Below are 27728 nucleotides of genomic sequence, written 5' to 3' on the forward strand. Positions count from 1 at the left end.
ACCACTCCTCAGATATGCTTTTTTTTTTAAAAAAAAGCAGCTGATTCCCATGTAAACTGCTCCAAATCCCCATTTCCCCATGGGAAGCACGCGTGTGACAATGGCCTTACCACTGGGGCTGCTGCAAAAAGCAGGTTGGAGCCTCTGCCACCACAGAGCCTGGCCCCAAGGGTGGTTTAAGGGCTGGATCCTGAAGGATTTGCACTAAATTTGGTGAATTCTGGAGGAATATATCCCAAATTGAGGGTTTTTTTCAGAAATATCTATCATTATAGGTGTGTATATACCAGCTCCAGGCTCCTTGCCCTGAGTGGGATGGGGGAGAGGGACTGGATGAAGACCAGACCCAAGATGAATCTATTGCTGTAATTAGGTTTAATTAGTGCAGAGAAAGCCTTAGAAATAAAGAGATGGAGGGGAAGTGGAGCCTCTCCTGCCCTATAGCCTGGGGAGGGGGCATGCAAAAAGAAAAGAAAAAAAAAAATATAACCAGAAAGGATTTTAATGGCAAGCAAGGATTTTAATCCCTAAATTCCTCCCATGCCCAGCAAGGGGGAAATACCACCCTTCAATGGGTGCTCGAGGAGGTTGCATCCACCAAGCCGGGAGGGAAACTGAGCCCAAGGGACTTCACCACTTGCTACAGCAAGAAAAACATTTGCAGATCAGGTCTGGTTTATCAAGTATTTTTTTTTAAGCAAAGCTCGCTTTCATCCTGCCTGGCAGCCACTTGTTGTGTTTGATGGAATAATTTCTATGCCGAAAGCCCTCCGGCCGCCACGCTTCCTCAGGACTTAATAACCAAACACCTTCAGAAAGACCCTAACTTCATCCCATGGAAATAATATTCTCCTCCTCTGATGCATATATTTTTTTTATTTATTTTTTTATATATAGATATGTATACATATAAAATATATAATGCATATACATGCAGTATTTGAGTGCTCCTAAATGCAGGAGCAAGGATCATTGCTAGGGGTGCAGCACCCAGTGTAACCCCCCAGCCCTCTCCATCCCACCCCAGCTCCTGCACCCCACTTTTCTGCAGCAATTTAATTGCTTTCCTCTTTTAATTGCTCCTTTCAAGGCAGGTTTCTCATCCCAAATCTCAGGCGAGCCCATCTTCAGAGCGGTCCTGCCTTTGCAGCTCAAAGCAATTTCTTCTTTGCTCCTTCCCCCCCCGGGCTCCCATGCTGCTTGTTATGATGATTATTATTATTATAAATTTATTTCTATTTTTTTCTCCACCCGCAGCTTGCAAGGAGGAGGGGGAAAATCCAGGAGGAATCAAACCGGCTTGATTAAAGGCTACAGAGGAGGATGATGGGCAGCGAGGAAGGGAACCGGCTTTGCTTATATCTCCTGGGGAAGAAGCAGTGGGGAAAGCACAGCGAGGCTGCTTTCCCTTTGCAATGCCATGGCTGGACCACGTACCCCTCCTAGAAACTTCTCAGATTTGTTTTCCACACCCAAATATTGGGGCAATAAAGGAAATTTCCTCCTTCCATCGCCGTGGCCAGCTCAGGCATCTCATAATCCAGCTTATTACCCACGCAGGCACTGTCTGCTTGAAGGACACGGCTCCTCCAGCCACACTTCTTCCTTTTCAATGGGACATTGAGTTAGCAGAGCAGGTTCTTTAAGATGAAGAAAAAAAGCCACAGCAATCCCATCCATCACAGCTCGACATCTCCATCCTTTTTGGGACATATCAGCATGGCACACCCTGGGAGATGCCACCAGGGCACCTTTGCGACATACTACCACGGCAACCTTCAGAGATGCCACCATGGCACTTTTCAGACATATCAACATGGCACGCCCTGGGGACGCACTCTCCCCACAGCAGCTCTCCAGGCGAGCCAAGGGACCCCACCAAGCCGTCCCCACCTTTTCCCACAGCAAGAGTTCATCCCAAGGACCTACAACCACCCTCCAGGCTGGTGGCCAAGTCACAATCCCACTGCAGGACCTGGACCATGACACATCCACGACCCTCTGCCCACCTACATCCCACACCAAGGTGGAAGGCATAGCCATGCATAATTCATCCCAACTTTCAGCCAAGACCATGACCGGAACATCCTTAATCCCCTGGCCAGCCCAAACCAGGAGGAGCTTTTCAGTCACTCAGAGGGACTTTAGGACAGGGGCTGCTCACGAAGCCATCGCTCTCCATCCTCTTTGCAACATGGATGAGGGCATACAGATGGACAAAGAGCCTGATTTGGGTGGAGGCTTGTATTGGGTTTGAGTGGCAAGGTTTTGGTAGTGGGGGGGGTTACGGGGGTGGCTTCTGTGAGAAGCTGCTGGAAGCTTCCCCCATGTCCGACAGAGCCAACACCAGCCGGCTCTAAGATGGACCTACCACCGGCCAAGGCCAATCCCATCAGTGATAGTGGTAACGCCTCTGCGATGACATTTTTAAGAAGGTAAAAAAGTTGCAGCGGGCACAGAAACAGCAACCGGAGAGAGGAGTGAGAACATGTGAGAGAAACAGCCCTGCAGACCCCCAGGTCAGTGAAGAAGAAGGAGGAGGAGGAGATGCTCCAGGCGCCGGAGCAGAGATTCCCCTGCAGCCCATGAGGAAGACCATGGTGAGGCAGGTTGTCCCCCTGCAGCCCACGGAGGTCCACGGTGGAGCAGATCTCCACCCGGAGCCTGGGGAGGACCCCACGCCGGAGCAGGTGAGTGCCCGAAGGAGGCTGTGACCCCTTGGGAAGCCCACGCTGGAGCAGGCTCCTGGCAGGACCTGCGGATCTGTGGAGAGAGGAGCCCACAGAGCAGGTTTTCTGGCAGGACTTGTGACCCCGTGGGAGACCCACGCTGGAGCAGTGTGCTCCTGAAGGACTGCACGCCATGGAAGGGACCCACGCTGCAGCAGTTTGTGAAGAACTGCAGCCCATGGGAAGGACCCCCGTTGGAGAAGTTCGTGGAGGACTGTCTCCCGTGGGAGGGACCCACACTGGAGCAGGGGAGGAGTGTGACAAGTCCTGCCCCTGAAGAGGATGAAGGAGCAGAGACAAGTGATGAACTGACCATAAACCCCATTCCCTGTCCCCCTGCGCTGCTGGGGGCGGGTAGGTAGAGAAGCCGGGAGTGAAGTTGTGCCTGGGAAGAAGGGAGGTGATGGAAGCACAATGGAAGAAGGTCCCCATTGTCCGTACCTGATTTTAGCCGTGCTGGCACAGCAAATGCCTCTTCTCACCCTCTGTGGACCACTGCAAAAGCAACTGCAAGGATGTTTGCATATGAGATGCTCCATGCATGATGCATCCCCCCACCAGGACGAGGGTTGTGACTCTGTTTCTCCTTAAACACACCTGAAAGAAAGAAAAAAAAAAATCACCCCCAACCAGTTCTAACCTTTCAAGGTAGCAAAAAATCTCAATTTTAAGTCCAAAAAACCTCCCCCTGCAAGCTTCTGTGGCCGGGGGGCTGCCCCGAGCCCCTTGCAGCCCCCTCAGGCAGCATCTTTCAGAGAATAAGCAAAAAAATCTTTCCTAAACCAGAGCCCTGGGGTTTTATGTATTCATTTTTGTCGGCACAGTCATTAAAGGGAGCCTTCTGTTTAATAGCATTTGCTGGGAGTTTGCAAATACAAGAAGCTCACCAGCTGCCCTGGCACGTTAGCAGCCAGGTGAGATAATGAGGCTGGAGGAAGGGATCAATACAGAGAATATCAAGAAGAAAAAAGGGGAATAATAAATAAAAATATAAAAGTAATAATAAGCTTGGGAAGATGAGTCTTGGTGCAGGACACCCATCACTAGTTTGGATGAGGGGGAGTGGGCTCAAGTCTTGCAAAAAGCAACTTCTAAAGGGTACCAGCATAGAAACACTTGCATTTAATGCATTAAACACACTTTGTGGTTAAAATGGAAAAGGTTTGCCACGTGTGCATGGGAGAAGGTGGTGACCCTGTCTGGGGCTGTCCCCAAATGGGGTGAGATCGGGGTCAGACCACACTTGGGTTAATAACATGGCTCATTAAGGTAGCAGCAAGGAGCCCAGTTGGCTTTGACAGTTCCCCTCTCCTTTGGGGAGAACAATACCCACCGTTAGCAGACAGCATGAGAAACGTCTTCATTAGCTAAAGGACATTAATTTGGGACGAGGAAAAAAATCCAAGGTAGTAGAGCAGCCTCCCGGTGCCATCAGGCCATTCATGGTGGGGGGACGTCTGCAGCGGAATCCCCTCTGGGCTTTGAAAGCAGCAGCACGGCTCAATGTAGCATCCTCATTTTGGAGTATTTTAATTGAAAGTGTAGCTCAGATGGCCGGTGAGCCCATAGGGATGGCGTCTGGGGTCCCACAGATTGTTTTTATAATGTCCCCTTGCTAAATAAAGTACAAACTCCATGGCTGGCATTATATACAGCATTGCAATAAATAGATATATAGATATTTTTTTAATCGTGCAGTTGCAATCACATAGCATGGGAACTCCCTACCATGCCATGGGGGTGATATTCCTTGAGAATCAGCTGCTTCCCTGCACACTGACCCCAAAGGTGGAACAATTGCAAAGAAAAATAGGAAAAATGGGTGGAAAAAGCCACAAGTTCCTTGACACTTTTCCCATGGGCATCACTGATGCTCGTGAGGATGCTCATGGTCCTTTGGCTGCGGCATGCTGCACAGCTGGTCCAGCGACTTTGCCACCCTCTTCGTGCTGTTTCACACCACTGAGACGGGGAGAAAACTTAATCAGAAAAGACTTTAAGGGCAAAGAAAGAAAAACCCAGCAAAGCACATTTGATGGCTAATTAGAAAAATACTCAGAAATCGGTGCAAGGCGGATAATCTTCACTCCCTGGCAGCAGGAGCCACGCTGTCCCATTTCAAGGTTGAGCGGTCGGGAATATCAATCTGATAATTGTAATGCTACAAATGAAAATCAAATTGAAGCCAGTTAGAGGATCACATTATAAATTGATTTAGTCCTCAGACAAGTTTCCACCTCCTTGGTCCCGGGTTTCTCTGCCGTGGATGGAGAGAGCTCTGGGTACCAGAGATGGAGCTGATGGGCTACATCCTTCTGCCCATTTTCCCTCCATCTCGCACCATTTCTGGGCAGGGGGAGAGGGCATTTCGGGGCTTCTTATTGATGCTTGAGGATGTGCAGCTCCAAGGGGGTATATTAACCCCTTGGGATGCTGTCGCTGAAGCAAGAGAAAGAAAACATTGGCACCCAAAGCCAAACCCCGTTACAAAATACTGCAAGAAAACATGCTGATTCCTATAGGATTTATTTCCACGCTCCCAAAATTTCCTTTCCTTCAGAAACCACATGTACTCAGCTCCCAAAAACAGGGGATTTTTGTACCAAATATCCTCAATTCACAGTCAAAAAATGGCTATTTCAGCAAAACCCCCCGTTTCGGCGCAGCCGGCACCCGCTGAGCGCTCCCACCAGTATTTCTGCATCTCCAAGTGCCCCAATATATACAGATTCCTTCTTTATACAGGTAATAATATACATCATATTTATATATATATATATTTATATATATATATAGATATTCACACGCAGACACACAGACACCTTCGGCCAAAGAGCTGGCACCTCCAAAGCCCGCAGGGAGGTTGCCGTTCCTGCCGTTAAAAACTCCCTTCTCCCCATGCACAAAGCTGTTTTTTTGGGGGAAAAAGCCCATTTTTCAGTTTTTTTCCTCCTTAAAAAAAAAAAAAAAAAGAGAAAAAAAGAAAGGGTGATGCACCCAGGGCAGGACCACCCCCGGCAGCTTTTGGGTGGCTTTTTGAGGTAGGTGCCGGGTGGGTCGGAAGGGGTCCCGGGGTGCTATAGCATTAATGGGACCTGCCAGATGAGCAGGGTGCTGTCGGCATCGCTGCCCCGGCGTGGCGATTCGGCATTGAAGTTACGGTAACCCCGACCTCCCGAAACGATGGCCACGGAGGAGATCTCCTTGCGTGGGGTGTCACGGGCGCAGGGTCGGCTCCGCACCCAGACGTCAGGGTCGTCGGCCATCTCATAGATGGAGCCGTCCTCCTCGGTGTGTGCCGGCGTGCCGCCGATCGGCGCTTCCCGCACCGACAGCAGCTGCCCGGGGAGGTGGGAGGTGGATCGGAGGCGATATTGTAACAAAATCCCTTTTTTTCTCATTTCCCGAGGCGGGGGGCCATCCAGTTCAGGGGCTTTCTCTTCCTCACCCTCCTCGTCCTCCTCCTGGTCACCCTTCAGCACATCAGGTGCCAGGGTGCTCAATGCCACCGCCAAAAACTCCACAGGGCCACCATGCCCGTTGAGGGACACGATGCCTTTTCCTGTCAAAAAAAAAAAAAAAAAAAAAAAAAAGAGTGGTTTTACTAAAAACAAGCCCCAAAATAAGATTGCATCCACATAGGGAAGGGTTTTTCAGGTGCTCACCGGTGATTTTGGGGATGCCCTCCAAGCGGGGCACGGGCAGCAGCACGATGATGCCCTGGTCAGTGCCCACCCAGAGCGAACCCTGGCAGATAAGGAGGCTGGTGACACGGACGTGTTTTTGACCTGCGAGAAAGGAAGAAAAAAAAAAAAAAAAGAGGGTGAGGGATGAATTTGCAGCAGCATCTTCCCAGATAACCCATCACCGGTAGATTTTTTCATGGGGTACACACTCCAGAGCCCCAAAACCAAGCAGCCTCTTTGCACGAAGGTCTCCAACCCAGGGAGAATGCTACAAATATAAATAAATAAAAAGAGGAGGGGAAAAAAAAAAAAAAAAAAAAGAGTGAGACTTCTAATGGCAAATGAATATTTTATCGCCGGGACTTAGCGCTGCACGACGTCGGACTCAGTGAAGCAATATATCTGCGGAGATGCAACTCTGGTTTCTCCGGGAGGACTTTATTAATGACCTGTCGAGTTAAAAAGGATGAGAGAGCGCGAGTTCAAAAACGCATTAATACCCAACGCTCACTCGCCCAGGAAGAAAAGGAAGTGATAAATATTTTAACATGCCCTAAAAAAAAAAAAAAAAAAAGAAAAAGCGACTTACACGAGTATCGTGCTTATAACTAATTACACAATTATGTCGCTCTGTAGCTGGAACAAGGGGGGAGACAACCTTGCAAGCCCAGAGTAGCTAAGAGATGGATGGGTGGACACGGCTGGGAGATGGTGCTGGACGGTAAGCTGGGGAAAAAGGGGGTTCACAGGGCAATGGCAGTGGGGTGCATGCAGGGATGCATGCATGGGGATGCACATGGGTGCAAGGATGCACACAGTGCAAAGACGGGGTGCATGGATGCATGCAAGGATGCACGGGTGCAAGGGGCGGGGTGGAAGGATGCACACACACATGCAAAGATGGGATGCAGGGATGGGGTGAGTGGATGCACACACACGTGCAAGGGTGGGGTGCGCAGATAAGGTGCACGATTGGGGGCACAGGTGCAAAGATGGGGCGCACGAATGCACGCAGGGGGTGCAAAGATGGGATGCGTGCATCATGCATGGGTGCAAAGATGCCACCAGCTCCGGCTCTGCAGTGAGGAGAGACCCCAGAGGTCCAAGCTCAAACCTTTACACCATTAACCAGATAAATTCCTCACCCAGTTTCTCTGCAAACCAGCACAGCCATAAAGCAAAGCAACACGTCTGTGGGGCGATGCCCCAACTTGCCCATTAATTGCAATTAAGAGCCAGGGGGGAAAGGGAGCTCACCTGGGAGGACGAAGGTGGTCCTAGTGGCAATGTTGATCTCCTGCAGGTGCTCCAGTGTCTCAGTGTGGAAAAGGCGGATGGAGGAGCCCGAGGAAAAGGCCATCCAGACCCCACTGCCCGCCTTGATCATGTGCGTGACACTGGCCTCCGCGTCCGGGTGGGCCTCGAAGGTTTGCTGCCAAAAGGGGAATTGCAAAAAGAAAATCAAAGGGTTGCTCCCTAAAATTGCCGCTAGCTTGGGCTCTCTCCGGGAGCTGTTTTAGGGCTGCAAAACTACACAGGGAGGGGATCAGAGTGATCTTGAGGTCCCATCCCTCCTCGCCAGCTCTGACTTTGGCAGAGGACACTGAAACCAGCACGTCTCCAAACCTCTCTTGGGGCTTTTTTTTTTTTTTTTTTTTTTGAGTGATAACAGTCTTCCCAATTCTCCAGGTTTTGTTTTTTTCTTCTTTAAAAGAGTCATTTCCCAGACTAGATATATCCGCAAAATCCATCCCAAGATGGGACGAGACCTTCCTGCTTCCCTCCAGCCCCCAAAATGAGCGATCAAAGGCTCAGCTCTGCTGCAAGAGCTATTTGGGGATTATGGACTGCTCTGTCTGCTTCCCAAGCTGCCTGCCAGAGCATTTCACTATCAGTCACAGGATGCAGAAAGGTGTTTTTCCTGCAGTTTGCATCAAAAATTGCCCCTGCTGCAGATTTCCCAAAGTGAAACCTCATATTAATATGGAAGGATTAAATCACTGGGAGAGAAACCTGCACACAGTGACTTTGCCTTCATTTCTCCTATGGCTTTGAAACCTTATATTTTTACTTCAAAATCTGATTTATATTTTAAAAAAAAAAAAAAAAAAAAAGAGGACTTGGTATCGATCCCCTTCCTGGAGAGGACCAGCGTAGAGCATCCCCCCAAAAAGCTCACACAAAATGGGGGTGGATAGAGACTTTTAGGTGATCTCCCCCTTGTTCCCCACCCCACATGGGATTTATTCCCTGATGGTTTATTCCCAAGTTGCCGATCCCATCCAGGCAGACCCAAGACCTTCCATCAAATACTATTTATACCATCCCCCAGCATCCCCCCACACTCCTATTTTTTTCCTCCCCCATCACTTTTCTTCTGCAAAAATTCCCACCCAGCTCCTGTCATAAATAAAATCAGAGACTGAAAACGAATCCAGTCCCCGATGCATTATTCATTCCCGGCACCGCCGTTAGGCTGGATTTACGACAGCTAATACATGCAAACTAAGTTTGGGCACTAAATGTGAAAATTAAAGGTGGAAGAAAGGGGTGGTTTTTTTAAAGAAAAAAGCAACTATTCAGCATTCCCTGTTTATGCAGCTGCAGGAGATGTCTCGGCGTCCTCGTCCTGTGACCCAATGTCAGAGGGAAGGGACCCGAAAGGGATGAAAAGCAGCAAAAAGCAGCAATAAAAGGTTGGTTTGGGCACTGCACAGGCAGGGATGTGCCCGTGCACATGCATCCTTTGGGGCTCAAACCACTGTGACTCCCCCCTCCAAAAGCCACCGCTATGTCCCCCGTCCCCGTCCCGTGGATGCAGCACGGGGGGGGTCCCGGTGATGGTCCCTACCTGGGCGCAGAGGCCGGTGGCATCGAGGACGGTGACTTGGTTGGCACAGCTGGCCCAGAGGGTCTCATCCAGCGTCAGGAGCGCTCGCACAGGACCGGTACCCACGGCCAGACGGGTGGGCTGCTCTGTCGGGTCCCACAGCCCCCCTAGAGCAGAGATGCCAGGATGGGGTCGGGCAGAGAGAAGATGCTCAGCAAAAAGAAAAAAGCATCTTTTGATGCGGCTGAAACCACCCTAAACAGCTGCTGGGGTCGGTTGTGAACCCCTCATGTCCCCAGTGCCACCTTGGATGCCTCTGAGCATCTTAATGCCACAACCAAAAGGATGGGGGGAGCTCACACCCCCAGCTTCAACCCCCCAAAGCCCCTTTGCCCCTCTGCAAACAGGTTTTTTAGCAGCAAACAACTGGCCACCTGCAACACTGGGGCATGTTCCTCGCTGCAAAAGCCAAAAATCCCCCCTCCCCACCCTTTTTTTTTTTTTTTTTTTTTAATTTATTTGCTCTCGAAGCGACACTCCTGAGCCGATTCATCCAGGGCCAATCTGGAGTGTCTCTGTGAACAGCATCAAATCTGGATTTGGATGAATTCGCCACCAGCAGTGGCTGAGCAGCTTCAATGGGTAATTGCTCTCCTTTTCTTATTTCCAACGCAATTTTTTTTAAAATAAAACCATAGGATCCGAGGGATAAAAGAGCCCTTTGGGCTCTCAGACCTCCACTCCCATCAGCAGGAGTTTGCAACGGAGCCGCCTTTCAGTAAATCCTAATTTTCACATAAAAATGAGCTATTTTGGGAAAGCTTTTTCCTTCCAAAAAGATGGGGATAAGATTAAAAAGCCCACCCCGCTGCCCTGCCAGCGGCTTGCTGCCTTCGACATGCATTTATGCAATCGAGATTAAATTAAAGCCACTTTATTAATTGGCTTGCACGGTTGCTATAAGGTGGGAAAGGGGATGCACAGCACCCCAAAATGCAATGTAAGGGCCCTTACTGGCTCCGGGTTGACTTGGGTGCTACTCGCTGCAGGTTGTCTCAGAGCAAATGAGGGGGTTTGTCCAAAAATAGGCCAATGGAACACATTATCTGAGGCTCTTTCCTACCCTCTAGCGATGAAGCAAAGGTATTTAACAGCCCAGGCGAGGAGTGCCCGAGGAGGAAGGCTCTCAGCAAGCTGCAGCCTTGGCCTGAGCTGGAGCCAGGGGAAAAAAACCCCAAAATCAAGCTAATAAAGGAGATGGTTTTTGCAGAGATGGGGTTTGGAGGGGGTCAGCTTCGTTTACAGCACCAAAAAGGGGATTTTTTTGAAGCCAAAAGCTCTGCGTCCTTGTGCATCCTGGTGTCGGACCCTTCCTGCAGCCCCCGAGCATAACCATCCTCTGAGCAAAACCTTTGCTGTGGTCCCAACCCCTCACCAGCACTGTTTTCCATACATTTTCCCCCAAATCGAGCCCCTCTTGCATTCATTCTGGCAAAGCAAAATAGCATGTTTTCCCCCCCTCTCCCCGGGCTGCAAGGGGAAGAATGAAATAATTGGGGGGGGGGGGGAATGGAGATTTACCACCATTTTAGCAGCCAGCACATCTCGCTGGTGTGAAGAACCTCGTGCTCCCTGTTTTTTAGGGTGTCCTACCAAAAACCCCATCCGAAAGAATGCACGGGGGTGCCCTCACCGTTCCTCCTGGGGTAGGCGGCCACGGTCCCATCCTGCAACCCTGCAAACAGGTACTCGGGGCTGTGCCTCAAGCAGAGGACAGGTTGCATGCCTGGGCTTTTGCAGGTCAACAAGCACTGCGTCCCCGTGTCCACGCTGCCGTAGACCGCGATGCTGGGGAGGGAACAGGGAAGAGATGGGGAGATGCAAGAGATCGTACCGGTCCTCATGGTTTGGTGCTGGTGATTGCACCCAAAGGATGGCTGCGGAAGATGCGGGCTCACCTGCCATCCCGTAACCCCAAGCACACGGTGGGATGCGGGGACGCTGGGGGCTGTTCGGTGGTCGCCCGGGGTTCCTGGGTGCCTGCCGGTTCCCCCTCACCCGCCTCGGGGATATACTCCATGCACAGCACCGGCGAAGCCACCGGGAAGGATTTGACCGTCCGCGGCACAGCGCGGTTGAGGGAGAAGATCTCCACCTGCCCCCCTGCGCCTTCCTGGCCCCCCCCAACCTGCGGGGACCAGAAAATGGGTGTTAGCACCAGCCAGGAGCACTGGAGAGGGGGTTTGCAGCCAGAGCGACCCAAACCCGGCAGGTTTTGCCCCGGTTTTGGGGCCGTTTTGCTCACCCAGAGGTAGCCCTGCGGCAGCGAGGTGCTGACGGCGGAGAAGCCCAGCAGCGAGGACTGCACCGGGTTGTGCACCGCGGCGCCGAGCTGGGGGAGAAACAGGGGTATGGGAGGGGTCCATAACACCCCCAAATTACCCCAATGCACGCAGGGTATCGGTGCATGCCCCAAAAATCAGGAACCAGCCCCAGCCCAGCTTGTATTTTCAATTTTCCAGGGTGGATCACACCGATTTCTGCCTTTGCAACCACCTTGCCACCCCATCCAGCCCATCCACTGTAGGATTTCTGCCTTTATTCCCCAAAATGATGGATGTAAAGGAGAAGGAGGTATTGGGGGGGTTGGAGAAGAGGTTGGCCATCGCCCTTACCTGCAGATCAAGGGCTTTGGAGGAGAAGGCAGGCATGTGGCAGGAGAGGATAGGGCACCAGAAAGGAGCTTTGCTCTTCTTGTCTTCGTCGGGACAGAGCCAGCCCGGCTGGTTCTCCTCCCCTGCGGTAAGTAGAGGGGATCAAGGATGGCCAAGACACCCCCCAGCATCCTTCCCCTCCCCAATGGGACCCCAAAATTAGTAATTTGAGGTGCAGGGCTCTCATCTCCAACCCCAAACCACCATCATCTGTGGACCTGGGGTACATCTCACCCCTTTCCTCCAAACTATTGCACCCCACCACAGTCTGCAGCCAAGCAACTGCCTCAAGCAGTGGCAAAAGAAGCCTCAAAAAGAGAGAGAGATTTTATATATATATATATAGGGGGAAAAATACACCCTAATGTGTTTCTTCACATTAGGCTTTAATGTGTTTTCATTTGTAACTCATGAACTCATGGATACAGGATTATCCCCTAGGCATCCCAGATGAAAAAAAAAAAACAAAAAAACACCACAAACAAAAAACCAAACCCCCACACAAAAAACCCAAACACATAAACTGTTAAAAACAAGAGAATCAAAAATCATTCCAGCCCGGGGGGATCTGAACACTCAAACAGGATTTCAAATGATTTGTTTTTTCTTCCATTAAACAACTACTTTTTTTTGCTGTAGTGGCTGGTGGAATTGAATAGGGATAGAGATAGGGAAGCGGCAGGAGGAACAGCTCCTCCCTTACTTATTCATCCCATTTCGCAGAAAAAGGGTCGGCCCCAACACCATCAGCATGAGAGCCAACGGAAACCCATCACCACACGACACCATCCCAGAGATGCCACCCAAGAGCAGCAAAACAGAAAGCATTTGGAGCCAGAATTACCAATTCCCATCATTTCCAGTGTGCAAACCCCCAAAATGTTCTCCATCACCTTGCTCCAAATTTTTTCCCCCTGCCCCATTTCACGTCGGGATGCTCGGGGTGAAGCAAACCCCGCTTCTGCTCCCAAATTTGGCTTTTTGAAGCAAGGGTGATAGCAAGCAACATGCCATGGGGCTACTCACGCAGTCCTATCTTGGCCAAGTGCAGGCGGTTCACCCAGGAGATCTTGCTCAGGGGGTTTGGAGTGATGAAGACCACCATGACGCTGATGGGGCGGCCAGACCTGTGTAGGGAAAGCATCACCAGGTCCATCTTCAGCCTCCTCCTCCCCAGGGTGGGAAGAGTCCACCCATGATCCGCAAACTCACTTGTCTGGCTTCCCAGGCAGCAGGAGACGGAGGCGGCACTTGTTGGCAGAGTGGATCTCCTCCTCCTTCACCTTCATCATCCTCTGCAGGGCCAAGCACCAGTCCTGGGCCACTGTCATGTTCAGGTTCTGGAGGAAAAGTCATAAATCATGGAAGCGCCTCCAAAACAAGCCTGAATCATCCCCGAATTTCATCCGCGGGGCTCTGGAGGACAAGGTGTCCAGCATTCCCTGAGGAACTGCATGGTTCTTGCAAAGCGCCGAAGCTCGGTTCTACCCAAATCATGAGTTTGACCACGCTTTGGCACGTAGATACCTGGTAGGTGCCATGCAACGTGCTGATGAGAAGGGTGATCTGCTCCACCACCGCCAGGTCCTTCTGCAGGTCCTGCAGCTCCTGGAAGAGCCGTGGTGGCCCCAGGTAGACTTTATCTTGGGTGGAGAAATGGAGAAATGAGATCCATGGAGGATGCTCCACCCCACCCCACCGAAACCAGCCCAACACCGGATCAAGGGATGGGTGCTCACTGTGCGAAGCCTGCCCAGCCGGCGCGTGTTTCTTGGCACCAGCGTTGTGGATGACGACGTTGTCTTTGTCATAGGCACCGCTCTCCTGCCCCACCTCCACCACCTGCACCTGCGGGAGGGCCGTGCTCCACTTCACCACATATTTGGGACCGAGGGGCACCAGGCTGCTAATTTCCAGCTGGCCTCTGCCGAGGAAGGATGCAAAAAAAAAACCAACAAATAAACAAACAAACCAGCAGGCACTGTGGCTCACCCTGCAAGCCCTTGCAAAATGCATTTTGCAAGCCAAGCCCCATTTGCAACCCCCACACCATGCACTGGTGCATGCCTGCACCCCCAAATGTGGGGCACACAACCACAGCAGACCACGCTCGGCACCTACCCTGGGTTCACTGGCCTGGAAGAGGGGAAAAATGATTAATAAAGAGGTATGATGGGGAATTCAAGGAAGGTTTTCCTCTTTGCAGCATCAACCTCTACCAAGCCCTGAGGTCCCAGCAGGCTCCCGGACCCTACACCAGCTCCAGGACCCCACAGCACCGGGGGATGGAGGCTTTGCATGGAGGCATGCCAAAAGTGGGGGGCAAAGCAACCCCAAACCAGGTGGGTTCCCCTTCTGAAAGAAGGTGAGGTGGTTTTAAAAGTCATTGGGGTAGATCTAGCAAAACCCACTAAGCCCAAAAATTGAGGTTGGGAAGGGGGAAGGTTGCTACACTGGTGCTTTGCAAAGTGATTTTGGGGACTGGGGCCATCAGCACATACTTGAAGTTGATGTTGGCGCACACCAGCATGTCGTTGAGCAGGAAAACCTTCCGCTCCTTCGACTTGATGAGCTGCCCCCGGTCGCCGTACACCGTCTCCGTCAGCGTCTCGCAGAGCAGGAGCTGCCGCTGCCCTGAGCTCAGCAGCTGCGAAGGGGATGGAGCAGGTGGGGGGGCTCAGCCTGGGGGCTCTTGCAAGCCTCCTGCCCCCAAATTTGGGTTGCTTTTCCCTTATTGCAAGGATTTTCCTCCAACCGGGAGCATGCACGGCCCCGAGTTCTGCAGAGACGGCTGTGCAACGTGCTCCGAGGCTGCACGATGCAAAAACCCTTTGCACCCTACATGTCCAACCACCAAGAAAGCAGAGCCTTGAAAAACCAACGTGGGCCTTTTGCAGCCCCTTTTGGGTCTCTCTTCATCCCCTGGCCCTAAATCCTGATCCCAGGGCTGAGCTGGCATGTGCTTCGCTGCAGTTTTTGCCACCACGGCCATCCCCAGCCCAGGATGTGTCGCAAGAGCTTCATTTAGGGTTTGAGGGATTTTTTTTTTCCCCACCAACGGTTGCAAAATCAGGCAGATGAGACAAAGCAGCTTGTCCTTGCTTTTCACTGGAGGGGAATTTCCCTGTGCCAGCCTCAAAATTTGCTTTTGCTCTACGTCCTTTCAGAGAAAACAGGGATCCTGGCTTCCCGAAACCCCTGACGCAGAGAGGAAGGTGGAAGCTGCAAAGCTCAACCACCAGCTCCAAAACCCACCCATCATGAGGATGAGGAGGTGAGGCTGAAGGACCCACCTTGTTGAGGCTGCTGCGGTCACTGATGCTCTTGCTGAGCTGCTGGATTTCGGCGACTTGGTCGGCCAAGCGCTTCTGCTCGTTGAGCTTCTCTGCCAACGTCTCCAGCTCGGTGAGGGCCAGCTGGAGGGACAGGCGGTCCGCGTGGCCCTTTGGGGTGTTTTTCAGCATGTCCTGGAGCAGGGAAAGGATGGGGGACAAAAGCCACCCCGGAAAAATCAGCCCCATTGGGGGACGCTACGATTGGAAGCGCTTTTGGCCCATCCAAAAATCAAAGCTTGGAAGATGATCCTTGGGATGGTCCCCAAAACTGCGACCAAGCTGCCAACCCAAAAATGTGTCCCTTGCGAAACCCCTTCCCAAAGCACCCAGGCTGCAAAAAATAGGGTGCAAAGCAAGGTGGGTGCAGGCACCCCTCACCCTTACCTGCAAGAGCAGGATGAACTGGGGGAACCTCTGGATGGGTTTCACCATCAGCCCGTAGAGCGTGACCCGGTCGGTGCTGGCCATCTGCCTCTTCTGCGGGGAGGAAAAAAAAAGGGGGAGGGGGGGTGTCAAAAAAAAAGAGGCGTTTTCACCCATAATGGTGACCGGCAGCACCCTGCACCTACATTTGGGTCCTACTGACCTTGAGGAAGTCAAGGAAGGCGGGTTTGGTGAGACAAGCCTTCTTGATAAGGGACATGGCAGTGGTGAAGTTGTTGACGTAGTCGCTGTAGACATCCAGTACCATAGACTTGGAGAACTGGGGAGAGGGCAGGAGGAGAGCTGCAATGCTGTGGGGCTCCCCCAAAAAGGGGGGTCAGCAAAGCATGGGGGTGCTGGTGTATTTTTGGGGTGATGCTGAGGACGCTGGTTGTACCCCAGGTTGGGGCTGCATCGCTTAAATCCTCCAACCCCCCCCCCCCCCGCTGCCATTGAGAGGGGTCCAAAGGGAGGTTTGGCAGCCGTCCCCTGACTTTTCCTCCTACCGAGGCCACGAAAAGGTCCCCGATCTTCTCCGCCGAGTCCCACTCGGCCACGCGGGAGGCGAGGGCGATCTGGAACATGGAGTGGCACTGCAGGATCTCCTTCAGGCGAAAAAACACCACCTGGCACTTCCTAGCGCTCAGCACCTTCGGCTCCATCTCCATCAGCGGGTTCCTGTAATCCTGCGGGAGATGCCAGTGCATCAGAATCCCAGCATCCTTGCGTTCCCCACTGCCCCGAGCCCCCCCCTCCCAAAAAAGGGGGGGTCTCCCACCTGCAGGATGCGTTTCAGGGAGTCCACGTAGCTCCGCTCGCTCTGCACGATGGAGCCCAGGATGTGCCGCCGTACCACCTGCAAACGACGCTGGGGCTCAGCCGTGGTCCCCCCCAAAACCCCAAATTACGGGATGCGGGGGGGGGGGGGGGGCGGGCAACAGCGTGCTGCAGAAGTGCTGACGCGACAGCATCGCTTTCTGCTGACTCGCCTTTTCCTCGGTTGCTCAATCACGGGACCAAGGGGAAGCCGTGCCCCCCACCAACCACCCCCACGCCCCCCCAAATCCCCAACCCACCCCACACCAACCTGCTGCGGGCTCAGCCCCTCGGGCATGGGGCCCAGCTCTGGTGGCGGGTGCTTCATGTCGGAGACGGTGACCTCCAGGAAACCCGTGTCCTCCTCCTCCGAGTCTCCTGCAAGGAAAAAAAAAAACCCACAACCAAATGCCAAAAAAACCCCAATTTTAGACTTTTGGGGGTCTAAAGAAGAGCCCGGACTCCCATCAGCTACTTGGCTGGGGATGTGTTTGGGTTTGGAGCTGTGAGCGGAGATGGACCCCAGCGTCCTCCCAGCATCGCGTGTCCCTCCCCGAGCCCCGGCCACTGTCACCGGACACCAGCATGAGTCAGGCTGCGAGCAGGGACCGAGCCAGCTCCCCACAGGGAGGGGACAAAAAGTGTCCCTGTCCCCAAAAAAGCCACCCTGGTTGGGAGAAAAGCCCCCCGTCCCTGCTCCAAGGGTGGGTGCGAGCAGGGAAAACGGGGACAAAAGAAGCCAAAAGCAGCGCGCCAAAGAAAACGGGGAAGGTGAGAGGCGAACGCCCGCCGGCCGGGGCTGGGGATCCCTTACCCGAGGCTGAAGCAGCTGAGGAGGAGGAAGGCGAGCGAGCCAAGGCGGCATCGCGATGCGGGGACGGCCGCTTCTTCCACATGGCCGCAACGCCCCGCTACGGCCACCCCGGCCCCATCCCTGTCGCCTATAAATAGCCGGTAACGGGGAGGACCGGCTGAGCTGGAGGGGAGGGCGCTGGCGGCTGGGTGACCTTTTTCCTTCCCTAATTTTGGCCGGGAAGCTCGCCACCCTTGGCTGCCAGCTTCGTGAGCTCCTTCTCCCCATCTCCATGCCCAAAGGACGGGATGCTCTGCAGCACCCTTAGGACGGGATGCCCTCCAGCACCCCAGGGTTCCCCAAAAGCACTTAAGCCCCCACCCCGGCAAGGCTAAGCCGCACTGGGGACATGCAGCGAGGCTGGGACACACACGCCGGATCCTCCGGGCAGCCCTGGCCGAGCGGCGAGGCTGTCCGCCAGGATCCTACCTCCCCCGTGATGCTCCAGGGAGACCCTCGAGCTCCAGCGGGCAGGCGGCTGCTTTTCCGCCTCCGCTGTCCTCCTCCTCCGCTCCCCATCCCCTACGCGACAGCGGAAGGGTTAGGAAAATGCCCCCCGAATTGGTATTTCAGGGCAAATCCTGCTCTGTGTCCAAGGGGGGCAGCCGTGGGTGCTGGTGTGGTGGGGTCATTGTCCTGCTCCCAAAAGGACATGAGTGCTTAGAGCAAGGACTGAGCCAAACCAACCGAGCTTGTGTGGGGATGCAAGGAGTGAAAAAAATTCCAACAAGAGCTTAAGGCGCAGAAAATAAATCAGCAAAAGGAAAAGCTGAAAGCCATAAGGATTCATAATGATTTGGGTTTTTTAAATACTCTCAAAAAGGCTTTTTTTTTGGCTCCCAAAAGCAAGGAGTGGGGGTTGCCTGCTTACCTGGTGCTTCTTTCCGGTGCAGGAAGGTCACCTTCCTCATCACCGCGATCTTGGTCTTCTCCAAACCGTCCTTGGTGCCACTTTTGGCCGCTTTCATCAGTTGGGTCATCTGGGCAGGGGGACGAGAGGGACCAGGAAGTTCAAGGCAGCACCGGAACCCTATTTTGGGTCCGGATATAGAAGTGCCATCCCCTTGGGGACATCCCCTGCGAGCATCATCTCCCATTTTGGGTCTGGATGCAGTGGTGCCACCTCCTTAGGGACATCCCCTCTGAGCATCGTCCCCCATTTTGGGTCCAGATAGAGCAGTGCCACCTCCTTGGGGAGGTCCCCTCCGAGCATTGTCCCCCATTTCACAACTGGATGCAGCAGTGCCACCCCTTTGGGGACATCCCCTCTGAGCATGATTCCTCAGTTTGGGTCCAGATACAGCACTGCCACCTCCTTGGGGACGTCCCCTCCAAGCATCGTCCCCCATTTTGGGTCCAGATATGGCAGTGTCACCTCCTTGGGGACGTCCCCTCTGAGCATCATCCCTCATTTTGCATCCGGATGCAGCGGTACCATCCCCTTGGGGACATCCCCTCCGAGCATCATCCCCATTTTCCCGCAAAGCCCAATGGGGAGGAAGAGGAGGCACGTGGCCGAGGAAGAAGGATGCTCCAGCATCTCTCCTCCCTCCGCAGGGACACGGCTGCGGGCAAGCAGGCGCGGGCAAAGCGGGAGCATGCAGCAAAAGCAAAGAGGAGGGAGGGAAGGGAGGCACGAGCACATCCATCCCCTCCTCGCAGCCGGGGTTTTGTGTGCGAGTGAGCAAAGGAGTGGGGAGACACCTCAAATCACAGCGGTTTTAGCCCAAGCTGACATCGGCGTCGCCTTCCCAGCCCAAACTGGCCATAAACTGCCAACCTGGATGGTTTGGGACTGGGAAAGGCTTTGCACTAAGTTTCTACACCTCCCAAGAATCTCCTTCCCCACCTGATTTCCACCCCGTATCAGGGGAAAAACCTTCTCAATCCATCTATCCCACGGGCAACCTCGCTTCGTCCAAACGCCCCTTAAAAAAAAACAAACACCCAAAAAGCAAATGGTTTGGGCAGCTGGAGGGTGGGGAGCTGCAAGACAGATGGACATGAGAGGCAGCTTTGAAGTACTTAACTCAATTTTTTTTTCCTCTTTTGGGGGATAAAATGGGATGAATTCAGCCTGGATAAATTCCGGGAGGGTTTCCCCCCCCACAACCTGGGGAAATCTGGGGGACAAGGGACGGAGGAGTGACAGTACCTTCCAATCGTACTTCTGCTTCAGCTCCTGCATGTCTCTCCCCCCAACTCTTAAAGCCAGGATGTCCCTCTTAGTCCTGGCGTATCTCTCCTTTAGTCTATTCAGGTCTGGAGAAAGCTGAGCCCAAAGCAAACCAGGCGGGAGGAGAAGGCAGAGGAGGCGAGAGAAGGCAGAGAAGAGATCCAGGTAAGCAGCCAAAAAAAAAAAACAAAAGAGGAGGAGAAATCATCCCAAAGCAGCACAGTACAGGCAGCATCTTCCCAAAAATCTGGCGTTGCTCGAGCAGGGAAGGGAGCAAGCACAGGGAAAGGCAGCAGCCACGCTCCAGCAATGCCGAAATGCAAAAGGAAAGGGGAAAAATTAAAAAAAAAAAGGGGAAGGAAGAAAAAAGAAAGAAATGAAACCCCTGAAGTTTCGGGCTGGCTTTGCACTGGGTGACCCCGGGAACCACAGCATCCTCTGCTTCACCGTCTGCAGAAGCAGCTGGGCTTGATGCTCTGGTGCCATTATACAAGCAAACCCAGAGGGGAAAAAAAAAAAAAGGAAAATGATAATTAAAAAAACAAATTCAGGAGTTACCTTGGGCTGGAAGGATGCCCGCTGCTTGGCCGGCTCGGCCTCTGGCTTCGTTTCCTCGCCTGAATCCTCACTGTAGCTCTCGAACTCGCTGGAGCTCCAGCCCAAATCTTCGCCCGCCCGTGGCCCCTCGCCGCGCTGCACCTCCTCGTAGATCAGGCTGCGCTCTGTCCCCGGGCCTGGCAAGCAAAAACCAGCTCCTTTTCCTTCCAGGAATGTAATTTCCCCTCCCCAGGGACCTCCAGGAGATGCCCCAAATCCACAGGGTCTTGCAACCCCTCTGGGAACACCTCTGCCTTCATCCCTCCCGATTCCCAGTGGTTTTCCCAGGGTTATCCCCCTCTGCATCCTCTTCTGGGATGCGCTTCTCCCTCCTGGAGCGTGCCTCGGTTTGCCTGGCTGGAAAATGGGTTTGTGGTCCCTGGGGAAGCAGAGGGGGAAGGTCTGTCCCTACCGTCCTGCTCGGCATCAAGCGTTTCACAGGGGACATCATCGTAGATCACATCATCCTCCACCACCGGGAACTCAAAACGCTCACCTTTGGGGGGACAAAACCCCCCAACAGGGACTCAAGTCAGCACCCGAGGATCAAGTCAGGATGGAAAAATCCTTCCCAAGCCTCGGCAGCGTTTGTTTTATTTTTGCCCGGCTTTTTAACCCACCTTGGCAACTGCTTTTCCTCTTCCAGGTCTGGGCACCGATGTGGGGGTCTCCACCGGCCTCCCCATTGCTCACCCCCACTGGCAGCCTGCAGGGAAGGGGGTCAGGGAGCACCCCAGAATGCAACCCACCCCCCGAGATTGGGTGCAAATCCCCTGGGATTGGGTCCACCCAAGTCCCTCATCCCCCTCATCACCCTCGTTCCTATTACAGGGGTTCACAAGCACAGAATAAAGCTTGTATTCGTGTGTGTGTGTCCCTCACGCATGTCTGCTTCTTCAGGGATTTGGGGGGTCCCAGGTTTTAGGGTCATGATGGTTTTTTAAGTGGGTCCAGGCAACCCGCATGGGGTTGATGCAAAAAAAACCAAAATGGCTTTTTTAGCCTCGGTCCTCATGCTGCTCCAGGGCAGGAGGATGCACCAGCATCAGGGAGCATGGGGAGAGGGTCCCCACCCCTGGTTGGGGTCCTGCCTCTCTCACTGCACCCTGTGCATGCTCCGGTGGGGGGGGACAAGCTCTCCTTGCAGCCAAATTTGCATCTTTTCCCCCCAAATCTGCACCTGGGGCGAACACCAGCCCCCTTTGAACATCCATCCCAGGGGGTTTCTCCCTCATCTCCTCAGTCGAGGGCTGGAGGAAGCCCCCGCCACCCAGTTAACCATAAACCCCCAATGGTACCCAAAGCCCCCACAGATCCCCAGGGCTGCAGGGTGCACCCCAAAACCCTGGGGCTCTCCTGCTTGCAGCCCCTTTCGCAAGCAATGGGGAGAAGTTGGGGAAACTGAGGCACGGCACCGGGCTGTGACATGTCAAACAGGGAGGACAAACCCCAAAGTTGTGCCTTCTCCTTCAAGGGACTCACTCCCCACCCCCCAAATCCCCCCAAAAACCCACGTACCCTTCCTGGGTCTCCGGCACCAGCCCGTCTGCAGAGAGGAAAAGCAAAGAGAAATGGCGCTGGCACCCAGGCTTGCAGCGGTGCCACCCTCGGCACCCAAAGGGGACACGGTGGGGACATCGGAGACACTGGGAACCCCCCGTGCTCCTCACCGACGCCAGAGCTGGCAGCGCGCCGTCTGCGAGGGGGTGCCCGGAGGACGGCTTCGCCGCTCGGCTCGGCCGCCGAGTCCTCTTCTTCCTCCTCCTCCTCTTCCTCGCTGTCGTCAAAGTCGAAGGCTTCGCCGAGGTCCTCCTCCCCGTGGGGCAGGGGGCTGGGGGTCTCCAGGGCGAGATGGTCACCTGCGAGCAGAAACCCCGTCACTCGGTGTCCTCTCACGGTGCCGCTGTACCGCAGCAGGGACGGAGGGATGCAGGGACCAGGGGACAGAGGGGACAGTAGAGAGCATCCCCCCTCAAAAACTCCAAGAACCAACAGCCCTTCGCGTTTTCACAACCCCAGGAGGCTCCGATAGGGATATGTAGGATGCCCCTGGGTGATGGGCCCCCCACTTTCTGCCCAAAGCTGGGTGTCCCTGTCCATCCCCCCCAAAAAAAACCCAGCTCCAGTGGGCTGACAGTACCTACTGCAGGGTGGGGGGGCAGCTCAGACGAAGCCATGGTGCGGGGGGTCCGGATGCTCCGCCTGGGCCCTTCCCCAAGGCTTTCCTGCGGGAGAGGAGGAGAAATGGGTTGAGAGGGGACGATCAGCCCCCCCAGATCCATCCCCAGGAGAGGAGGCGACGTGGGGAGAGCCCAGGTGGGATGCATCCAGCTCCGGCTGCTGCAAAACCTTGAGAGGAAGCAGAAAAGCTGCTCCCGGGTCCCAGTTTGCACATCAAATCCAGCTCGTGCATGGTAAATCCACCCCACGCACAGCAAATTTATCCCATGCACGGCAAATCCAGCTCCGAGCATCAAGCTTGAAGGTCCCGGAGGACGGGAAGCGCCAAGCATCCTCCTTGCGATCGATGGCTCATCCGCTCCGGTAACCAGAGACGCCCGGCATGACGCCTTGAAAGGTCGCCAAGAGGAAGAGGAAGGAGGGAGCGGGGACCCCCCCATGCCCAAGGGACGAGGCAATGGAGAGAAACGACATCCGAGAGGCTGCAAAGAGCAAAACGGGGCCAAACTCTATTAATTTGGTCCTGCTGGAAGCAGCAGCCGATGCACGACGGATGCCACCACCCTGCTCCAAAGAGCCATGACACCCCCCCCCCCCCAACCATTTCTCCTTCGCCTGGACCCTCATTTCCCCTCGGAGGGGGATGCAGGGGACACACAGACCCAGGATGATCCCAAAAAACGGGGATCTATTTATTCCCCCTGTACCAAAACCCTTTTGAGCTGCAGCACAGTGTGGGTGCAATTGCCCCATGTAGGTTTGCAGCAAGCCATACAGCTCCAGGGCCACATATATATATATATATGTAGGTAGGTAGGTCTAGAGCACAGCAGGAGGGACCTGAGGTCTGGGATCACCTCCCAGATTTGCATTTACCCCTGGAAAATGAGCTATAAACCCCTCGCAATTGCAGCACGTGCACAGGCTGATGGTGCAACCCCACCAGGCTGCAAAGTATCAGCAACCCCAACCCCGTCCCGCTGCAAAACCCCCCCAAAGCATTGAGCTAAAACCCATCTGACCCTTTCCCAGCCGTAAAAAAAAATAAAAATAAACCTCTTCTTCCCCTCCTTGACCTGCGTTACCGTCGCAAATATCCTCTTCCAGCCGCTTTTGCAATAAGCCCGTTGCCTCCATAAACACATTTATAGAGATTTATTTGGGAGGAGGACTTGGGGACGCTTATTTTTCCTCCTTGAACTCTTTTGCTGGCCCTCGAAACAGAAAGCGGTTGGCAGCCAAGGCTGCTCTCATATGTCACCTAATCTGCTTCCCATTAGCGTGGGAGCAGGCGATTCCCTTCTCTCCCCCTTTTCGCAAGCTCCAGGTTTTATCCCTATGGATGCGATGCCAACCAAGCCATAAATCCACGATAAACCGGCCCCACCGGGAGACGTGACAGAGCTGAGGACCACAAAGGAGGGAAAAAAAAAAAGCCATATTCTTGTAGTGATGTCTCCAAAAAAAAAAAAAAAAGCTAAGCAAGGTAGATAGAAAATAATAACACCTGGGTAAAATAAACCCAGCAAAGCGATGCCGATGGTTTTATCCAGAAACCAGTTTGCTTGCTGGTTTGCTTCGCTCTTCCAGTAATCTGATGGCTTCTGCATTCGGAGAGGGGAGCAGGAAGACGATGCACAGCCGGGCCCTGTGGCTCGGTCCCGATTTTATCCCGCTAGCGGGGCAGTAGAAGGTCACTTCCCATTTTGACAGTTGACATAAGCTCCCATCAGCCCGATTTGTCCCAGGGCTGGTTATTTTTCCGGCTGTAAGCACGTCTGCCGCCGAGGAGAATTACCAGCTCTCCAAAACAACCTGCCACGACCTTTAATTGGGTCTTGTTAAATTAAAAAGACAAAAAAAAAAAAAAGAAGGATTATTTTGCATAATTTTTCATAGCAAAACTGCTATCGGGGTAGCAGCATCCCACAGGATGGGGGGGAGGGAAAACTGGTGGGGATGAGCTGCCCTATCAGGGAGATGCCCCCAAACCAGACTGGGACAGCAAAACCAGGATCTCGAATAATCCAAGAAGGATTTGGGGATGCAAAACAATCCAAGAAGGATGTAGCGATACGCTATCATCCTTGGAAATATGGATTTAAAGCCCACAGGAGCTGCTGCATCCTCACCCTGCCGCCAGCATCACGAGCCCCGGTCCAGCCCCGTCTCCCTCCCAACCCGGGCGGGGAGGAAAAATAAATAGAGCTCGAGCTAAATAAAGGCAGAAAAGCAGGGCCATCTGCTAAACCCAGCCCGACCCTTTGCCTAGCAAGCTGGCAACTATTTGGCTTTATTTTGTTTATTTTTAGCCGCCGCGACGGAGCGACAGGTCCCAGCTGGCGGGGACGGCTGCCAGTCCCCAGGGGACCCGTCCCTGGTTAAAGCATCCTCCACCCCATCCTACCGACCCCCTTTTTTCTGAAATATAGGGGTTTGTAAAAAGAAAATGTAAAAAAAAAAATAAATCCATAATATCACAGCAGGGATGCAGCTGGGATTTACGCTGGGATTCCCTCCTGCTCCTCTCTGCATCCACACCATGTTAATCCCTCCTTATAAATAACCCCAATGCTATTTATAAGGGATGGAGGAGTAGAAATAAGAATTAGCTTTTGTCTCTCAAGAGTTTCCTCCGACTCCTTATTAATTCCTCCAGCCGACGGTCCTGCATCCCAGCTGTGGCTTCAAGGCTTATTTCACCACCTGGATGATTTTTCCACCCTCACCTTGGCCAAAAAAATAGAATTAATTCAGATTATTTCCAGCATGTGGGACGCCAGGGAGAGCAGCGTGGTCCCCAGAGGAAAGCAGGGATGTTTTCTTCCCCAGATCCCAGTCCTTTAAAATAATAATAAAAAAAAAACAGCAAATATTTGTTGCAAGGTAAGGGGTTTTTTACAGCCCTAACTGGGTCTGTATAGCGCGTTATCAGGGCCGAGTAGTTCATTTCCCAGTTTTCCAAGGAATTAATTGCTGAAGTTTGAAGGCGTCGATGTGGGAATGAGGGCTCCAGTGAAGAAAAATTATCCTGTGTCTTCAAAATTTCCCCAAATTGGGTGTTTTGAAGCAGTTGCGATTGGTGGAGGTGGCAATAAGGGGCAGCTCGGTGAGCAGTGGGAATGAAACGATGGCAAAAAGAGAGGTTTTCCCCTAAAAGAAGCCAAAAGATGGATTTTTTTCCCAAAAAACATTCCAAAAAAAGGGTTTTCCCAGAAAAAAAGCCAGACGAGGGGTTCCCCCCCAAAAAAATTCCATGAAAATTCAAGATTCAAGGCAATTTTGTGATCATATTTTAAATCAACTCTTGCCAAAAGGCATCATCTTATAGGAAAGCTTTTCCTGAACACAGTGTTTCCCTCTTTCACCTCAAAAAGGCTCTTCTGGGCAAATATCCCGCAAATATTCCAGCTAAAAACCCCAAGACCTGGAAAACTGCCGCCGTTTTCCTTTTTATTTTCCTTTTCAACATCGCCGACGAACCGGAAAAAATCCTTCCCTTGTCCAGCTCACGCCATGAGAAGTGCAAATGCAGGGGAAAAAGGGGGGGGGGGGGGAATCAGTAAAAAAATCAGTTCAAAAAAATCAGAATTACAGCACTTAAAGAATTACAGCCTGTTTGCAAAGACTTCTAGCAGAGAGACCCAAAAAGCAATGAAAAAGCCTTACTTATTGCCAAAACCCTTCCCAATTTGATGCTTATCCCAATCTCCACCTTTCAATGCTTTGCAAAGCAACTGCAAAGTTCACCCACTGCGAAACTATCCCAGAAAGGAATTTGAAGGGAGAAGAATTTGAATCAGAAATAACAACAATAAAAGCAAAAAAAATTGGGTTTTTTTCCCTATTAGTGTTCCCAGCTCAAAACTCCCAACAATTTTGGGGTTTGCTTTATTGCAAAGCTCCAAATTAAAACCTTGCCCACCCTTTGCAAGTGATTTTTTTCCCCCATCAGTTCTCTGGGGTCACCTTATTTCGGCTGAAAAGTGACTTAAAAATCAGCATCAGTTGGTGACACTGATGGATTCAAGATCACCTCCACAATATTCTTATTTTCTCTCCCTGCTTTGCAAACACCTATTCAAGCACCCCATAAATACTGTTTTTTTCCACCCTGCAGATGCATTATTTCACTTTTTTTTTTTTCCTGGTATTTTGGGCAAAAGCTGCTCTTTGCAACCCAGCATCTCACTAAAACACACTTAATAAATTGGAAAAAAAATTAAAATAAACTGATGCAAACAGAGGGGGAAAAAATATTGCAGTGACTTCAGCCCCTTTGCAACCCTTGCAGCGTGCAATGCAACCTTGCACCCCAATGCAAGCAATGTGTCGTCGTCCCCCCCAGAAAAAAATCACTGAAAGGGGGAAAATTGCCATTATTTGCTGTCAAAATGATCCTGGAGGAAGTTCTCACTTCCCCCTCCCCCGAAATTGCAGGTTCCCGCAGGTGCTGCAAATCCCAGCCGGGAAAACCCGGGAGGGATTTGCAACCGTCACAGAATTTGCAAGAAAACGGGGTGAAAAAGCCCAGGAACGGGTGCTAGAATAAGCTTGATGCACCAATGCCCACCTCCTCCCTCCCCATTGTTCCTTCTTTTTGCTTAGATATTTAAAAACAATTAAAAATATATAAAATATATATATGTAACAAAAGCCCCTATGGCTGGCAGCAGCAAGGAGGCAAAGGGCGACCTCCTCCCCCTGCAAGAGGATGTGATAACCTATAGATATGCATTATATGTATGTATATATATAAGGATTTATGGCAAGGAGGGGAAGGAAAAAGGGTTTTTGCTGACCTGGGAAGGCCGCGTCTCCTCCGGCTTTGTATCCGCATCGGCCGAGCAGGCCCCCGCCGGGGAGGCAACGTCAGGGAAAAAAAAAAAAAACCCAAACCCCAAACCACCTCAAACCTGACGGGGATGAAATCCCACCGTCACCCTCAATGGGGTGCCCAGGGTGGGTGACACCCAAGAGGCCCCCACCCCCCCACCCCGACACCCCCAGATCCCAGCGGCCAAGGGCTCGCTGCCGGATGGGAGCCGCGGTCCAGCGGCTGCACCGAGGGATGCCGGGATTTTGGGCAGCATCTCCCCCCCTCCTCCTCTTCTTCTTCCCAAGCAGCTCTGATTTACACCCCTGGTGATCCCAATCCTAATAAATAACCCCCCAGTAGGATTTGGCCCCCTGCTCGCCTTTTAACCCCCTGTATGCCGGGGCGACCCGTTAACCCTCTCGCTGCTGAGAGCGTCGCCTGTGAAAAAAAAAAAAAACAACAAACCACAGCTCAGGATTTGCAGCAGGAGCTTCCAAAATTTCCAAGCAAAGAGGATTTTCTCCAGGATATTTTACATCCGAGCCACTGGTTGCAAGACCAGCAGTCCC

The 27728-nt window shown here is 52.7% G+C and overlaps 1 protein-coding gene and 1 long non-coding RNA gene across 14 annotated transcripts; one reads left to right on the top strand and one right to left on the bottom strand.

The window, feature by feature from the left end:
- Window positions 1-5169: 5169 nt before the first annotated feature.
- Window positions 5170-27387, bottom strand: ARHGEF10L (Rho guanine nucleotide exchange factor 10 like). 13 transcript variants are annotated; one of them, XM_075027548.1, is made up of 31 exons: window positions 24473-24501; window positions 23848-24177; window positions 22300-22384; window positions 21830-22018; window positions 21678-21705; window positions 20780-20865; window positions 20572-20655; window positions 20121-20296; window positions 19542-19658; window positions 18258-18366; window positions 17816-17908; window positions 16805-16911; window positions 16496-16573; window positions 16224-16403; window positions 15881-15997; window positions 15679-15771; window positions 15253-15426; window positions 14461-14606; window positions 14081-14095; window positions 13699-13883; window positions 13487-13602; window positions 13172-13299; window positions 12986-13086; window positions 11921-12042; window positions 11551-11637; window positions 11204-11433; window positions 10939-11093; window positions 9267-9412; window positions 7673-7847; window positions 6395-6517; window positions 5174-6291 (listed from the first exon to the last, which is right to left on the bottom strand). In XM_075027548.1, the coding sequence occupies exons 3-31, from the start codon at window positions 22334-22336 to the stop codon at window positions 5807-5809; spliced, it is 3882 nt and encodes a 1293-aa protein (XP_074883649.1). In that variant the 5' UTR covers window positions 22337-22384; window positions 23848-24177; window positions 24473-24501; the 3' UTR covers window positions 5174-5806. The 13 variants fall into 13 exon arrangements, with proteins under 13 accessions (XP_074883641.1, XP_074883640.1, XP_074883643.1 ...); XM_075027540.1 differs by lacking the exons at window positions 23848-24177; window positions 24473-24501 and adding an exon at window positions 23417-23793 and having other exon boundaries at window positions 5170-6291; XM_075027539.1 differs by lacking the exons at window positions 23848-24177; window positions 24473-24501 and adding an exon at window positions 23397-23793 and having other exon boundaries at window positions 5170-6291.
- Window positions 17168-21618, top strand: LOC142030962 (uncharacterized). Its single transcript, XR_012650365.1, has 3 exons — window positions 17168-17304; window positions 19638-19727; window positions 20806-21618. It is a non-coding gene; the product is annotated as an uncharacterized LOC142030962 (long non-coding RNA).
- Window positions 27388-27728: the final 341 nt, after the last annotated feature.

Source organism: Buteo buteo, chromosome 5, assembly GCF_964188355.1.
Source record: "Buteo buteo chromosome 5, bButBut1.hap1.1, whole genome shotgun sequence".
Taxonomy (NCBI): domain Eukaryota; kingdom Metazoa; phylum Chordata; class Aves; order Accipitriformes; family Accipitridae; genus Buteo; species Buteo buteo.

Bases quoted from the DNA above. Each gene is read 5' to 3' on its own strand.
- ARHGEF10L (XM_075027539.1), bottom strand. From the start codon at position 23,477: ATGGAGGCAACGGGCTTATTGCAAAAGCGGCTGGAAGAGGATATTTGC. The intron at 9,413-10,938 runs GTGAGGGCACCC...TCTCTGCTCTAG, and splicing joins CGCCTACCCCAGGAGGAACG to GGGGGCTGTGGGACCCGACA. The intron at 7,848-9,266 runs GTAGGGACCATC...CCCTTTTGGCAG, and splicing joins CCACCGGCCTCTGCGCCCAG to CAAACCTTCGAGGCCCACCC.